At 40.6% G+C, this 17420-nt stretch overlaps 1 protein-coding gene across 5 annotated transcripts in view; it reads right to left on the bottom strand.

The window, feature by feature from the left end:
- agap2 (ArfGAP with GTPase domain, ankyrin repeat and PH domain 2) overlaps positions 1 to 17420 on the bottom strand; it is a 64275-nt gene that overhangs the window by 1884 nt on the left and 44971 nt on the right. For 2 of the 5 annotated variants that reach the window (XM_041800242.1, XM_041800239.1), the window contains 13 exons: positions 16244 to 16378; positions 15975 to 16093; positions 10829 to 10981; positions 10613 to 10687; positions 10173 to 10277; positions 8331 to 8511; positions 7670 to 7798; positions 7420 to 7554; positions 4820 to 4879; positions 4366 to 4517; positions 2135 to 2225; positions 1740 to 1962; positions 1366 to 1645 (listed from right to left, as the gene is read on the bottom strand). In XM_041800242.1, coding sequence (XP_041656176.1) covers positions 1366 to 1645; positions 1740 to 1962; positions 2135 to 2225; positions 4366 to 4517; positions 4820 to 4879; positions 7420 to 7554; positions 7670 to 7798; positions 8331 to 8511; positions 10173 to 10277; positions 10613 to 10687; positions 10829 to 10981; positions 15975 to 16093; positions 16244 to 16378 — 1838 coding nt within the window. The remainder of the gene's footprint in view (positions 1 to 1365; positions 1646 to 1739; positions 1963 to 2134; positions 2226 to 4365; positions 4518 to 4819; positions 4880 to 7419; positions 7555 to 7669; positions 7799 to 8330; positions 8512 to 10172; positions 10278 to 10612; positions 10688 to 10828; positions 10982 to 15974; positions 16094 to 16243; positions 16379 to 17420) is intronic. The other 3 variants (XM_041800243.1, XM_041800240.1, XM_041800241.1) reach the window with 2 other exon arrangements.

The raw sequence follows: 17420 nt of genomic DNA, 5'->3' as shown, positions 1-17420 counted from the left end.
AAGTTTGGGAACCCTGATCAGTCTAGATCAGTGGTTCTCAACTGGCTGCACATCAGGACCCTCCACCACCTCTTTATCAGCAATCGGCACCCAGTGTGATTAAACAAACGGAGAGGATAAATGGAACATTTTTACAAAGCAAATCATTGTAGAATGACATGCTTTATTTTACTCTATTTTGCCAACACATCATGGGAATTCGGTAATCTGATTTGTTTCACACATCCATTTGGAAAACTTCTCATAAACATCGTTTGGGAAATGGAAGAGCCTTTGAAAAAAAAAAACTCGAAGGGTGACTGGATAAATGTTCTGTCTGTCACATCTTTATGGGCCAATCAGAGCAACAAAACATGTGACATGGCTAGCGAGGTGTTAACTCCATTAGAGCTGCATATCATGAACCATGGTGACTGTAGACATGTCAGCACGAGACTTTTGGCGTTTTTGAAAAGAAAACAACTCACTGCTGTTCTTTGTTCTTCTTCTGACAAAGAAATGTCGTCAAGTTCTGATAAAACTTAAGCTTTAGCAGCATCCACGATAATCTCTTCCACCATAATTGCACCAGCCTCTTGCTGCTGCTTGCCTAGGTCATGACACCGCCGCGCCCAAAAGTACTGCCCCTTAACGTTGATTGGTCCTGTCACTTTCTAACCAGGCCCAGACGGTTCAGACAAGAGCTTTGCAAGATGGATTTGCCAGTGAGAAACATCCATCTGCTTTGCAAGGTTAGGAATTCGGTAAGTTCTTCAGGAATTGCCTAATTATCTTAGGAAAACCATTAAAAAAAATGTAATAGCAAGAATTTTATCCTGCTTTTATTCCATGTGGTCATTTATTTTGTTTTACGAAGGGTTATTCTTTTATTAGTTCTGAGCTCTATGGTCACATTATAATGTTTTGTACCATCCTGTCATGCTGATTGTGTATAAAAGGAGGCTAAGTCACTCACTGTAAACCAAATCTACCTTCAGGTATATACCAAGTTACCTTACCTTTCCTCACATTTTCTATCTGGGGAAAGGGAGATAAATAAATCAAAATCTTGAGAAAATGACTAAAATAAACTCATCATCAAAGGAAAACCGAAGGAATATGAATGGACATTCTGTATGTCCACTAAGGGCTTCTGTAAATCATTGAATTTTGCCCCATTGTATTTTCCTTTCACATCTTCCCGACTCTGGAAAAAGTCCAGCGACCCACTGTTGGGTCCCAACCCACCAGTTGAGAACTACTAGTCTACATCCTGCTTGCCTTTTAACTTCTTTATCTGCTCTCTTTTGTATGTGAGTCTAACAAAACAGAGATGTGACTCTAAAAGAAAAGCTAGGAGTACAATAAAGTTGAGGAAATACCCACCCAGACGAGCAGCTGGGTCATGACCACGTCTCCCAGCTGACATGCAGCGTGCAGGGAGGTGCGAGGCGGAGGACTGGAGCCCGTTGGTTGAGCGTTGATCTGATCCTTGGTGCTGTGGGCCAGAAGCAGCAGCAGCCTGGGCAGATCTCTCTCAGTCACTGCAGACAGCAGCCACTCCGGCATGCTGTTCTCTGGAGGCTGCGACCCCGAGATTTGGCGAAGAGCCGCCACAAACGCCTTCTGCTCATACTTAGCACGAATCCACGACTCCCTCTCCTCACTTTGAAAACAGACACATAAAAACAAACCAAAATGAGAAAGTAGATTCAATGATAAAGCTCTGCTGTTGAACTGATGCCATGTTGGAGACTCACCGGGTTGCATTAGGCGTTGGTTTGGTTCTGCCCTGGGTGCAGCTCTCCCAGATGCTGTTGGCCATGTGGTTTCCGATAGCAGCCAGGACCTGCGTGAGCTCTCCGGGCCAGTCGTCCAGATCCAGGGAGCGGACACGGGACAGGTGAGTCCCCAGGTTCCGATGGATGCCTGAGCACTCGATGCAGATCAGTGCACCCAGGTTAAGGCTGGCCCAGGTCGGATCTGCAGAGCAGGAGGAGAGAGGCTGGTAAAAACAAACATGGCTTGCTGAATAGAGCCAAAACACATGTACACTATGGCACCATCACAGGCTGTATTTGATGCATGACAGCAGATTTACTCTGCAGGTTAATCTGCAGCTGGAGGGAAAAAGTGCCAACATTTCAGTACTCACTGGGAGCCTCACAGTCCACACACAGGCCGTTGCCTTTGGCATTACGGATGGCCTGCAGCGCCACAGCCTCGCTCTGGCTGCTCCGTCGAGCCTGAACAAACACACAAAAACAAACAAAATCACAAACATAGCCCCTCATAAATATCCAAGGCAAGGACGAGAGACCCCCAATTCACTTTTTCATTTGGCTTAAATCAAAACAGAATCAAGAAGCCGGCCTTTTTGAGGCACAAGGAAGACTCCAGCTTTCACCTATAACAAATAATTAATCTGGCACTCATTCATTCTGCTGCAAAAACATAGTTTTTGTTCTCTGGCCAACTTTCAAAAAGCTGGTCTGGTTAATTTGGAGTGTTGGTGCGCTTCTGCTTGGATGAAGCTAAGAGTGCTGGCAACAACCGCACGCCTGCATCAGCGAAAAATTGATCAAATGCTATGAGAGTGATGTGGCTACAGAGACATTTGGGATATTGAGAAAGCTTTCACCAACTCTGATTTAGTTCAAGAATAACACAAATATTTCTAAAGGAGTTTCAGGGGAAAGAAAGCTTAATTATCATTACTAGATTAAATGTGGCTCAGTATGGCAAATAAAATCCACCCTTTGTTCCCATTTCTGATTAGACTCCATCAGAAGAATTAGAGATACTAACTACGAGGCCAGAGGTATTCCCACTGGAGGACAGGAGCTGATTCTGCAGACCAAATACACGCCTTTTGGTCTTGTCCATATGTTGATCTATTCTGAAAGGAACGAGGTATTTCATCTCAGAGACCCTGGACCTGGTTTTTGATTTCTCTTTCACTGTTTTAGACCTTGGAAAGATTTCTGAAGCCCACACCTACCTTTTTGAAATGTGCAGGCAAAAGTGTAATTATAAAATGGCTTTAGAGGAATCCTCCCTACCGTTAATCCCCTTATAAACATCATAAACTCTATCACAGGGTTCCTACACACTTTTAAAAATAGAATTTAAGACTTTTTAAGACCTGAAGTAAGAAAAATGAATAACACTTTTTGCACGGAAAAACAAAAAGCTTGAGATATTTCTTAGTGGACCAGACCAGGACTGAATTTTCTGATTTAATTCACTGTTTATTAAATGTCATATGGTATAATATGACAAAGAACATTTTTGGAAATTTTGTAAATGCTGATGATGATTTCTTGCACATTAAACGCCTCTATTCAACCAATATATCATACATTGATATTTATCAGACTGCTTTAGCACCTAAAAATGAAATACTAAATCTTCTACACCGCTTATCCTGTTCTGGGTCGCGGGGGTGCTGGAGTCTATCCCAGCTGTCACTGGGTGAGAGGCAGCAGACACCCTGGACTGGACACCTGACCTATAAAGACAGACAACCCGGCACACTCACACTCACATCTATGTGGAATTTAGGGTCACAAATTAACCTCACAGGAGAGCAGGAACCTTCTTGCTGTCTGGTGACATCCATGCAGACTAAAGCTAACACAATATAAACCCAGACGTGAAATAAACAAAGGAACGTACTGCTGTAATCACACTACATTTACTGTAAAGTAATATTCTTATTACTTGCATTTCTGTAAATCTTCCAACTACATGTAAAACGGGAGTATGGAGAAACCCAATCAAGCATCCCTTTGCACACTCATGCAGCTCTTGCTGATCCAGCAATGCATCCATTTATCACCTTTGGAAGCTTAAACTATGACCAGACCAGAAACAACTCCAGGTTACCATGAACTCTGCATCAAATCTTTCCAAAAATCTGCAAAGGCAGCATAAGAACACAAGAAGCTCAAGACCCCAAGAGGCTCAAGATAACTGCATGATGTCGTCAGAGCTCAATGTTCAACATCAGCCACAGGTAACCACAAAAGCTGAGATAAAGGCTTGTGGCAGGCTGGCAGCATGCAGTGGAGGAAACGCCATCTGTGTCCTTGTTCTTCACATTTGTGTGTGAGATGCGGTTTGGTCTGATTTTCAAAACTTTGCTGTCACTCTTTTTTGTATTAAGAGCAGAACAGAGAGATCTTGGGTCTGTCCTCCTCAGGTGAATAGGGACTTGTGCTAATAGTAATGTTATGTGGAATTATCAGGATGCAGCAACTATCCTTACTCGCAATATTAAGTCCTTAAAATTCCAGGTGAAATGAGTAAAAACGGTACGAGTACAAGCACAAACATGCTGACTTTAGAAAGGGAACACTCTGAAGTTTTTTGTCCAAACTGTACCTTGTTTCTGCCGCTCTCACAGGACTGCAGACTCGCTAGGATCTGACTCTCTATCGCCGACACCCACGAGTCCCTGTCCTCCTGACTCTGGGCCTCAAAGTGCCATGTCTGCCCGGTGAATGACACAATGATAAAGTCGGCATTCTCCTCCTCTGCAAGCAAACAGGAAGCTTATTAAGGTCAAGTAAGACATGCATTTAACAGACAGCTTCATGTTTCACAGATAAAAATATGGCATTATGAATCCATGTTAAAGATGCACCAAGAGAAAATGAACAATGACTCAATAAAAGCAGTTTGATGGAAGGCCAGAACTTAAAAATCATGGTTATTACAACAGTAAAAAATGGTGTGAAAAAACTCAGGCTGGATGTCGGGCACAGACATGAATTAGAAAACAGAAAGTGGAGAGGTGTTGAATGTTATCCAGAGCTCCGTCACCCTCACTTGTTACCTGTCTTATTAATGTTTCTCAAGCTACCAAAGCTCTTTAACTTCCACATTTTGCGTTTGGCTGCAGAGCGAGAGATAAGCAGAGGACAAGGAGAGAGAGAAACAGAGATTTAAGAGAAGGCTGTTAGAAACACTCAGAGAAAGATGCTCACTAATCCACAGACTAACAGAGGAGACACAGGCAGAGGATAGAGGAACACTGAGTAGGAGGAGGGAAATCATAAATATGCAAACAGTTTTCACATAGCTTTAATTAATACATTTGTCATTAACTGTGACTGAAACAAGCCTTTGTTGCATTTGGTATTCTAGACTTTGAGACAATTCAAGAAAAAGTATGAAGGAATGGTGAGCTTTGGTGCAGACACCAGAAAATGTGCATTTCCAGCAGAAAGGTGGAGCAATATTTCTACATTTGGCACGAGTATGGCTCTGCTACAAACTCTTTACAGAGTATATGTATATGTATTAAACTATTGCCATGATGTCTAAAGTCCATAACACTGATAATGATCCAGCCTAATGTTATATCACAGTCTGTTATTAATGATATCTGCAGGCATGTACACTCTGAATGTTGTTTTTTTGTCAATTTTTTCCCATTTTTTCTCTTCTTAGCTTCATGCACCACTGGGCTCTTCTATCCCTCAGCCTCAGCCGTTGTATCAAACTATTCAGAGACAGGCTAACTGGCTTCTTTTTAGCTGGAGGCTGGTGTGTGAACCAGCGCTGTAAAGATGCATGCACATCTCCCATAAAAACCAAATCCCACTGCTAAAGTTTGATAGTGCTGAAAGCAGGCAACTTGTGCATTCTGTGGAAATGAAATAGGAGTAAACAGAAAGCACCAGCAACAATTTTAAGTCTATTGAACAACTATTTTCATCATCCATGCAACTTGGGAGCTGGTGGAGTTGCACCAAGAAAACATACTTCAGCACCCTGTGGACACAGAATAGACACCATTCTCCCTCTTTGAGGTTTTTCTAACTTTAAAACTACTATTCTAAGTTAGAAACGTTATATAATGATGTGTTAATACAGTTTTTACTGATAACTGTTGGAGAGTGCTGACTGTGTTATATTTCTCTTTTTATTTTGTACTTCATTATGATTTATTGATTGTGTGTAAAGCTGTATGTTCTGAACTGTATATATAATATTCATATTAGTCTTTGAATTCTATCCATTCCTATTCTCCTTCTGCTTTCATTCTTTATAAGAACAATGGGAATGTAAAATATCCCTTCAGCATTAATGATTCTGATTCATCACCACAAACCTGAATGTTATATCAGAAATTAGATTTGCTAATGCATCGTTCGAATCACATTGTTTTTTTAACGAAAAAAATTGAACTGTCATCTTTATCTAAAAAGAAGGAACGTGAACACAACAGAAGCAGAAGGGAATTTTTGTGAATACTAAGGACAAAAGGCTACACAACTATAAAATATACTTTAACTACTATATATATTATGGCTATATACCCTACATGGACAAAAGTATTTGCACCAGCAGGGACTGTAATAAAGTATTCAAATACATGTACTTTATTTTAGAGTTGGTCCCCTTCTGCAGCTATGACAGCTTCCTTTCTTCATAGAAGGATTTCCACAAGATTTTGGAGTGTTTCTGTGAGATTTTGCATGCAGCTGCTCGTCCATGGCTACCCATTCATAAAGCTCCTGATGCACAGATTTTGCGTTTACATTAATGCCAGTGAGAGCTCACAACTCTTCAGTGGTGGAATCAGCAGAGACTTGGAGAATTTTATGTACCCTACACCTCAACAGTCATTGCCCCTGCTCTGTGAATTTACGTGGTCTTCTGCTTCATGGCTGTTGTTCCTAAACGGTTCCACTTCCAAATAATATCACTCACAGTTGACTGTGGAATATCCAGCAGGGATGAAATTACACCAACCATCTTACTGTAAAGGTGGCGTCCATCACAGTACCACGTTTGAAGCCACTGAGTTCTTCAGAACGATCCTATTTGTATCACAAATGTTTGCAAATGGAGACTGCATGGCTAGGTGTTTGACTTATACACCTGTGGCAACAGTTCTGACTGAATCACCTGATTTCAGTATTCAACAGGGATGGCCAAATACTTTTGTCCATATAGTGTATTTTGGCTTCTGGTGAAAAAAGAAAGATATCAGGAAATTTCACTTTGATGTGAAAAAAGTAAACAACAGCGGTGAGCATAGAGGGAGCCAAAGCTAGAAGAACGTCTGCAATATCAGAGTTTTTCAGATGTATGTATTTTTTAAAATTTGAATTCTCCAAAAGAGATGAAAAAGAAAGAAAAACTGAAGGAGCTGAAAGCTGGTGCTAATATTTCAGTGAGTTATTTTTATGAGTTTGCACACCATACCACAATCCAGTAAGGACCTTTAAAGTTAAGAATAATATATGTGTACTTAGCACCTGCAAATAATCAAGTTTAACCAACTCTCTGTTGATAGGTTTTACCTCTTCCTAGAGTCTCTAAAAGAATGCACTTAGTCAATATAACAAAGTCTACATTTCTCAGAGATAAGAGTAGTTATTTTCTTTTATTTTCTCAAAACTAAATCTTTAACGTCTGTGTTACCTTCAGCCTGCCCGACGGCTGTGTCTCCTTTCTGATTCATACTCTTCTTCCTCCTGTTCTTCTTCCTGTCGCTCATGGGCGACGACTGGCCGGGGTCTTTACCGGAGAAAGGGCTGGCTGCCCCTTCGAGGGCATCTGAGTTAGCAGGCAAAAATAAAAACTTATGTACCACAGTAGAGAATGCAGCAAGAGGAGCCGTGAACTGTATTTTGAGAAGGTTCCAATGACTGAAGTTTGTTAAAGTACACACCGACACTCTGTGCTTTGGTGGATAGCGATGAGGGGCAGCGCTGGAGCGCTCTCTCTCCTCCTTGAGGCGACAAACCTCCAGACGAGCGGTCGTCCATCACGGAGAGGGTGGCGGGACACAAATGAGGAACTAAGAGGCAGAGGGGAAGTGACACGACTGTAAACTGTGTTTATTTGATATGTGAGAGTGAAATCATCTGTTTGGTGTTTTAAACTTCCACTGCTACATCTCACTTTCATACACAGCGGTTAGACTGGCATTCAGAGTTTAACATGAGGTAAAGGTAGCATTTCTATCCCACCTGTCTGGATTTCTCTTTGTAGTTCAGTGTAAGCATTTAATGTCAAGTTTAAGCTTATTACACTGAAGTGACAAGAGCAATGCATGTCTTTAAAATCAAGGAAGTATAAAGTATGATAAAACAGGAATAACTTAGTTTATTTTAACTCTGTGTACTTTTGAATATAATGTTTTTAGAAGGAACCAACCATAAATTAGAGAAGTCAGACAGCCTGATACATCTGTTAAAGTCTTTCTATGACATTTGTTGATCATTTTAATGAATAGAATAGTTACAGCTTTATTCTTTAATGATAGTATTATAATCCTGTCCCTGTCTGTGACTGTGCTCTGTTTATTTGTACATGTAGAGCAGTGTTACCTGTACTGGTGTTCTCAGCTGCTGTTGGCTCTTTACTCAGCCCGTTGACTCCAGGTACAGAGGTGGGGGGGACAGGTGAGGGGCCCGCAGGAGCAACGGCTCTCGGAGGACGTTTTCCTGGAACTTTAACCGTCACACGTAGCAGGTCGATATCTTTCCCATGAATATTCTGTGTGTAGTCCTGAAACCCACAGTATAAATCACATATTAGACCAACAAAGGCTGAGAATTATTGTCATATTTTGCTGTTTCTCTCTGTCTCTCTTTTCCCAGCCTCAACAAATGAAAACTGCAGTGAAATATGTAGACATTTATACCGAACCACAAGACCATATCATATTTTTTTATAACTGGCCCAATATCATTTTTAGTCATAAAAATGTGAAAAAGGAAGGAGTAAAAATAATTAGATAAAAAGTCAGGAATGTGGGAAAAGAAATATATTTGCTTTCATTTCAGATTTTCGATATTACATCTCACAATTATGACTTAAACTTAGGATATTGACTTGTTGCATATTTTTTACCTTTTCAATTCATAGTTTTGACTTTTAATCTCGTATTGTGACCTTTTAGATTCTCAAGGTTGAATTTAAATTCATATTTTGACCTTTTAGACACACAATTTTAAATTCTGAGTAATATTCTCAACCTTAAAACTCAAGATTTTAATTTTTTCTCATGTTTTGACATTGTCAACCTCTAAATTTGATTTGACCTTTTAAACTTTTGATTTTTAAATTTATCTCCTATGTTTACCTTTTAGAGCCACCATTTTAAATTATGAGTCATATTTTGTTTTTCATTTTCATAAATTCCCACAGTATTTCAGAACATGAATGCAATGCTCCATGTAGCCTAGCAACAGTCTACCTACATTGCACTGGGTTGTTTTGAAGCATGGCTAGCAATGCTGACAGAAGTAGCCCCAAGGTACCGAGTATAAAACATGTCCTTTTAAACTGTAGCTACAACTGTGCAAATTTAGATTTTATGCACTTTAAGATATGCCTGGGTAAGATGTGACCAAAATGATCATTTAGGGAATTTCATTTTATTTTTTCATTTTATTTTTATTCAAGTGAAAAAAATATTTCTACTATCTCGGGTTATGTTCAAATACAGCTCTGTTGTTGTGTTTTTATGCACTTTTCGATGTGCTTTTGTTATGTTGCCAAATTTAAAAGAGAGAATATGAGTAAAAGTGCATATTTTTCATCAAATTCATCTGTATTGGCTTGAAATTTGACATTACCAGCTACTTACTGGGCGCCAAACATATGTGGCCCGGCTACATTTCTTGATTTCAAAATTTGGCCCTGTTGAATTCGTAATTGAATAGCCCTGCTGTAGAGGTATTTTTGCTGCATCTGTTCCATCCGTTCTATCTTCCTAGAAAAATGTCTAACCTAGCAATAAATACTTTCTTTTACTTTTAATTAAAGCTACAAGGATAGTGGTCTGTAGTGTTTCATATTTTATAGGTCAGTAGTTACTGTAGATACTCAAAGATAAATGCAAAAATACTAAAAAAAAAAAGTGTGTTCTCATGTTTGTCTTTGCTTTAAAGCTCCTTTGATTGATCTTTTTTAGTTTTTCTTCGAGGTGGAGGTCTGTTCTCATTCAGAGATGCAGGAAACTCAAATATTAAATCACTGTGAAAATCGATAGTGAGAGAAAGTTTTAGAGCCTGTACAGGTCTGTTTAAGACAAATAGGTCTGCACTGAGAACCAGTGGAGCTGAAAGTGCAGCTGAATCTAAAAAGCAGCAGATATTATCAGGCTGTGCTCAATCTTGTCTGTGTTTTACTGCTGTATTGATCCGTTCTTGGTGTTCTCTTACACTGGAGCTGGAGTGGTAAGACAGCGTGCCGTTGTTGGACAGCGTGACGTATTTCTTCTTCCACTCCTTATTCAGAGAGCTTCCACTCCTCTTCCAAAGGATGCTCTGTCAAAAAAACAATCAAGGTCAGCTACAAATCTGCCTAAATTTAGAGTCGAAGCAGCAGAGACGATCTCTTCAAAGTTTAAAGAGAGGTTTGACAACAATAGCTGAAAGCACAGTATTAATAGAAACCTCTTGAGAAAGGTTGGAGAGGATCAAACAAAGGATTTTTTTCCTGCTGGTTATGTAAGATGAAATAAATAGACATTTGTTCCCACTTTGTTGCTGAAGAGGGAATTGGTACATACTATTGTTCTGCTTGCAAACTGAAGCATAAACACCCACTTCATCTAAAATTCAGGTTATTTTGTTTGTACTGTTTGTAAATTGAAACAAACCTGTTTGATGGGAACGCCTCGCACGCCGCTCGGCTCTCCTTTAGCATCTCCGGTCTTCTTCTCCGAATCCCGGTTCTGAAATAACATCAAGAAAAGTGCTTAAAAAAAGGGCAGCAGAGAGGATCACGGGGAGTCAGACGTGGATGGAGTGAGATGATAGTGAGAGCTGACAGGACACTAAAAGGTGTGAGACACCGGCAGCTGGCGACAACTGACCTTGAAGAGGGAGGGCCGTCGGGGGATGTTCTTCAGCGAGCGCGAGTTGACACTGCTCACCCCCTCTCCCTGAGCGACCCGCAGCTCTCTGTGGCCGACCACAGGGGTGGAGGGGAGAGAGTAAGCATAGCCGCTACTCGGGCCATTACTGGCCTGAGAGGAGGAGGAGTGGAGTGGTGGACAGCGGGGTCAGGAGGTCAGGAAACATGGGGAAATGGAGATGGAGGCGGGAGGGAAGAGATGGAGAGAGTGAGAATGAGCTGAAAAGATGAGAAGTGATGGATGGTAACCTCTGGTTTTAAATGCTCTCATGAGATTTGTACACACTGTTTTTATTGTACATGTTGTTCCCAAGCAGAAATCTATAGAGCTGGAAAAGAAGCCAAAGAGGACATACAGAAACACTGAAGCTGCTAATATGGCCACGGGGGGCAGGATCTATACTGAGGCATCCTAAGCATCAGTGCCTAGTGCTGCAAAATGAAGCCAGTGTGGCAACAAACTGGAGTTCCCTGACTGGAGGCTTGCAGTAAAAATGGATCAATCCTGGCATAATCCATTTTTTTTTATCCTTCATCTACACTCAGTATCCCAAAATGACAAATGGAAAACAGAATTTTATAAATTCTTGCAAGTTTATTTAACATAAAAAACTGAAATATCCCATAAGGCATAAGTATTGAGACTATTTACTCAGTACTTAGTTGAAGCACCTTTGCAATATTTTTTGGCACAACAACCTTTGCACACCTGGATTAGGGGCGTTTCTGCCATTCTCCCTTTTCTTCTCTGCAAATCCTCTCAAGCTCAGTCAGGATGGGGACCATCAATGGACAGTCATTTTCAGGTCTCTCAGAGATGTTGGAGAGGGTTTAAGTCAGGGCTCTGGCTGGGCCACTATAGGGCATCCACCGAGTCGTCCCTAAGCCACTCCTGTGTTGAATTGTCTGTGGTCTTGGGGTCACTGTCATGTTGGAAGGTGAACCTTCGGCCGAGTCTGACATCCTGAGTGCTGCAGAACAGGTGTTTATTGAGGATTTCCTTGTTTTTTGCTCCATTAGGCTTCCCTCTACTCTAACCAGTCTCCCAGTCCCCGCTGCAGAGAAAAACCCCCACAGCATGATGCTGCCACCCCCAGGCTTCAATGTTGGAGTGGTATTGGGCAGGTAATGAGTATTGCCTGGTTTCCTCCAGATATTATGTTTAGAACTGAGGCCAAACAATGCAGTCTTGGTTCCATCAGACCAAAGAATCTTGTTTCTCACAGTCTGAGTTCATTTTCACATCTGATAGTCTGGGAAACATTGTGCAACATCATTGCACTTTCATACGTTTTTTTTTCACTGTCCAGTTGCACTTGGTCAAATGAACCAAACCATTTGGATAACGTCAAGCAGATATACAGGACGTTAAAGGCACTATCACCCACACAAACATTGATAATGAAGAAGATGTACAGGAAGATGAAACCAGAAATCCATCTCTGTCTGACATTTTTTTTTAACCACATAAACAATGAAACTAAACCACACTAACGCAATCTTGAGATTTCTGCTTTTTCTTTTGTGACATTATAGCTATCTGGCATGTTGTTCTTTACAGGAGATGAGACAAATGAATCAGTACTAAAGAAGAAGGCCAAACAAAGTTGGTCCCTTTTGCTTTCAGACCTCAAACAAACCGCACCAGGGTTCTCCCGGAGGCAACTGAGACCCCCTGTTTTTAAGCGGACCAGAGGTCACTTGTTTGGTCCGCACCGGAGTTTGTATGAGCTTTCACACCACTCCAAACAAACTGGACTATGCGACCTAAGAGTCCTTCAGATGCCTTTCATTGCAAACTCTAAGCGACTTTCATGTGTTTTGCACTGAGAGGCTTCCGTCTAGCCACTCTGCCATAAAGCTCAAATCAGCAGATCAGAGGAGGGCTGCAGTGATGGTTGTCCTCCTGGATCCTGGCCCATCTCCACACAGGATCTCTGGAGCTCAGTCAGACTGATCGTCAGGTTCTTGGTCTTCTCTCTTCCTAAGACCCGTCTCCCTTGATTGCTCAGTTTGGCCAGACACTGGCTCATAGAAGAGTCGTGGTCAAGCCAACCTTTTCCATTTGAGAATTATGGAGGCCACTGTGCTCTTGGGAACCTTCACTGCAGCAGATTGTTTATTGTAGCCGTTCCCAGATCTGTGCCTTGCAGCAATCCTGTCTCTGCAGGCACTTCATTTGACCAGAGATAAAGGGTCTGAATACTTATGTCAATGTGATATTTCAGTGTTTCTTTGTAATAAATTTACAAAAATTTCTAAAACTCTGTTTTCACTTTGTCATGATGGGGTACTGAGTGTAGATTGATAAGAATAAAAATGATCTTTTTGACTGTAGCGTCAGGCTGCAACATACCAAAACTGGAAAAAAGTAAAGGGGGTCCAAATACTTCCTGTAAGCACCGTATATCGAAGATAAGTGACCTGAACAAGGATGGAGTTTATGTTTTCCTTCCTGAACTTGTTGAAAAAATATGATCCAGACAATGAGGGGTAATCTTTAGAAATAGCTTTAAATTAGAGCCTGTGTTGATAAACGCTAATTCAGCCTGAGTTAGAATTTAGTGGTTTCTTTGAGTAACCTGGTATAGCACACAGACCCACTTTATTGGTTAAGATAGGTAAAAGATCGGTTTTGTGGCTAAAATAATAAACCTCTGTTGTCTTTTACTTTCACCATGATATGGTTAGTGGTCTCATGATTGAAAGAAAAGGCCTGGGATTGATATTTTCATAATTCTAAGGAAATCTAAGGACGATAAAATACCGGTGATTGAGGTGAACAAAGAGTGTTGTATGATCGACAGCATGAATATTTCAGCCTTTCATCATCGTGAACGGTAGAAAGGTGATACTCATGGAGCTGAGATGGATGTAGAAGAGGATGATGGACGGTCTTGGAGATGGAAAATTGGATTCCAGGATGATGGATGATTTTAACCTCATAATGCATGTATCTCTTTCTCTGATGAACATTTAAGCACCAGGAGTTCCTACAAATAGCTTCAAATTCTTTCCTTGATCCTACAAGCTTAGCTCATCTTATTTTAAAAAGAGAAATATATTTTTCACGGAGTATTTTTAAGACTACTGTGTTGTCTTTGTGTGTAGTGTGAAGTAGAATCCCTGATCATTAAAATTCTCCTGGAAGTGAGCAGAAAATAAAAAATGCTTAGCATGAGTGAAAAACTACTTAAACTTTGCAGCAAATGTCGGCTTTGCAACAGCAGCAACACTTTGATGTGTGTCCTATTTTTTTACAGATCTTATGTAATATCTGTCTAGACTAGAACAAGATTGTGTTTACCCAAACAGAGGAATAATAACAAGTTTCACACCTGAATATATTAACGCTCAGCGCTCTGATATTAATGCACTGGAAGTGAAGGTCTCCAGAGCGAGGCTGAATTAATTCAGGATGTGAATCACAGCAAAACAGGCTGTTAGATGAGTTTTAGTCAACACAAATGTCGTCTATAGTAGGAGAAAATCACTCACTATAAATGACTGATACCAAAAAAACATTCTGGAATGACTTTTTTTGATTATAAATCAACAGATTAAATGAGACTAAACAACTTATCTGCAGCCGTTCTGTCCCTCAGCTGTAGAAAGAAGGAATCCCAGGTTTTGCAGGGTGCATTGATCACGCAAGAAGGGTTTTGCAAATTATTTGACCGTTATCCCTTAAAGACCCTTAAAAGTGATCAGATAAATCCGTTTTTAGGTTTGTTGGATGATCAGCCATGGTGTTATGAACCTCCAGGTCAAATGTCAGTCGGATAACGTCTCTAAATTTATAAAATTAAGCTTCAAAATCATGAAAAATGAGGCAGAAAATTCTGCTCCTGGATGGTGTGAGCTTGTCTGTTTAAAGAGCTGAACCCACGGCCACTCAGGAGGAATACAATCCTCTCAGATGTAAAAAATGCTACAATCTGATTGGAGGGAAGCTCTCATGCTATTAGCCTGTCCTTTGACCTCAGGTGGCCTGTGTCCCAGCGCAGCAGCCTGGCTCTGTGCCAGAGAAGAGACAAATTTAGTTTTCTGTTTCAAATCTCTCTGTTATAGTGCTTTTAAAGATCACAGACCACTGCGGCTGATGGATTTGGAAAATTTACTTCAAAATGAACAAAAACAGCAGTTAACTGGCTGTTAGCTTTCAATAAAGACAGTGATATCAGCTAACAACACACTGTACTGAGATGAACTGCTTAGTGTAGCTTTAGGGGGGCGGGGCAACTCCCCATTGTGGGCTTGTGACATCACAAGCCCACATATTGGCCCCGCCCAAATTAACCCCAGCCAGGTAAGAGGTGAAATGGTCTAAATCCAGAATTCAGTCACATGTAGATCTCAGTGTTTTCACATGTTTACAGCAACCATATTCCAATATATCTAATGTGTTAAGACACACACTTTGGGTTTCACTTTACAGGGTCTTTAATCTGCATAGTTTCCCAGGTGTCTTTGGATATTATACACTTTTGCACCATGAGGGAAGTTATCCACTCAGTTAGACGAGTGCAATTTCAACATAGCAAATATGATGTGCTTAACTCTCTGGAAAAGCACTTTCCGTGTCAAAGTGCAGCTTTCAGTCTTTGTTACTTGTAGTCAATCAAACTAGCTTACTTTGGGAGGCATGAAAGAAAATTGCAGTGGATGAAAACCATGTCAAATATAGATATTTCAGTTTGAGTCATACTCAACTACTATTTCCACTACTTAAAAACTTCTATGTAATCAGTTAAGACAAATATTTCAGTATTTTTAACTTAGTTTTATATTGTAGAAATAACTAAATTGGTGCTTATGATCATTTTATCCTAAAGACCAAGGCTAAAATTAAAAATAGCACTGTACTGCATCCACCACAACAGCATGGCTTCACAATAGAAGAACTTTCATGCCTGCAGTCCAGAACTTTCACCAGTAGAAAACATTTGGCGATCATTAAAAGAAAAAAAATCCAACTTGTGGTTGACTAGGGTTGGGAATTCAAGGCATGCTACAACTAAAAAGTCATGGGAACAGCGAAATGTAAAAGTTTGGAGTACAAAGCTGAATTAAAAACCAACATCAGCTGTCACAGTTTGTGGTACCTGTCCAGGAAATGTAGCTGATCCCGGTGTGGAGCCTCCAGAGTGACTTGGAGAGTTGGGAAGAGACTTGCAGGCCTGCAGCGCCGCCTGCTTCTTCTGAGCGACGATCTTCTGAGCGGCTGAGGAAAAAAGAAAACAGTTGTTCTCCTCTGACTATCATCAGAATGTGTCACAGGTTTGTTTACAATGTCTCTGACTATACAGCTGTGTTTCCCTCATGGTGATTCAGGCCACTCACTCTGATGAAACACAGATACCATCACACTCACCTTCTGAAAACACCCGGTCCACGTTGAACCCGTAGGTGGCACAGGTCTCGTAAAACAGCGAGTGACGAACATCAATGCACAGCTGCCTGGCTCTCTGATCCTCAATCACACGGGGGTTTGTGCTGCTGATTTTATCTGGAAAAAAAAGAGAGTAGAAAACTGTAATTAATACAAAACAGGACTGTAGAGCATCCTTGTGATGCGGTTAGTGACTAGAACTTGATTAATATTCAGTGCTCAGTGCAGCCACAGAGTCTCAGTATCTGCAGTGCCTGTGAGATAACTTGGAGAGTAACTTCCCCAAAATGTTAAAGTATTAAGTGGGATGATTTTCTTTATTTCCTAATAATTCACAAGTTTTTCTTTGTAAATTACCTTTAACCTTTAAGTCAGTGTTAGTTTAAATAAATTACAGGAAGTTGAATGATGATATGCGCATAAGAAACCAAAGAAAAGAAACCAAACAGGAAATAGCCTATGAAAAAAACATTGCTCCTTAGTGCTTTCAGTGATCAAAAACAACAGTGCACCTTTAATGTGCTCTATCAGACTCTGCAGTACACTTCTGCCTTTATTATTTAGACCTGGTTTAAAGTGCAGGATTCAGTCAAGACACAAAACTACAACCTTTTTCCTTGTGTCATAAAAATTAAGTCAAAACAACTATTCAAGTAGTGCTTGCACCAAAGAGTGAACCAGTGCTGCAGCTGTCCACCTGTGATCAGATCTCCAAGCTTGAAGAGAGCCTTATAATCTAAAAAGCCTTGCAGCTCATCGTTCTACTGCTTTCAGTCTGAGAGCTGGTCAAACCTATTGTCAAATAAATTTCAGAATCTGTGACAAAATTCCTGACCGGATAGACTGATGCATGGATGGAAGGGGGGAATTCAATCAGAACAGACTACAGGCTTTAATAGCTCCATAAATTGTTTATCATTAGCTCTGGATATCTGCTCCGTTTCTGTTCCTAGGTCTAATTCACAAATCATTTAGCTCTAATGATATTCAGGCACAAACATGCCTCCTCCATGCATGTCTGCTCCATGCACTTTGCTCTTGTATTATGCAGGTAGAATATATTTGCACCTTTACCCTGCACAGACCTACGTTCCCATACTGACTAAGCTCAGTTTCACCCATGTATAGATGACGCACTCATAGAGGAAAGACAACTTTT

Source organism: Cheilinus undulatus, linkage group 11 (assembly GCF_018320785.1).
Source record: "Cheilinus undulatus linkage group 11, ASM1832078v1, whole genome shotgun sequence".
NCBI lineage: Eukaryota > Metazoa > Chordata > Actinopteri > Labriformes > Labridae > Cheilinus > Cheilinus undulatus.
Note: the sequence above shows the minus strand (reverse complement) of the source record. Positions and strands in the feature narration are given on the sequence as shown.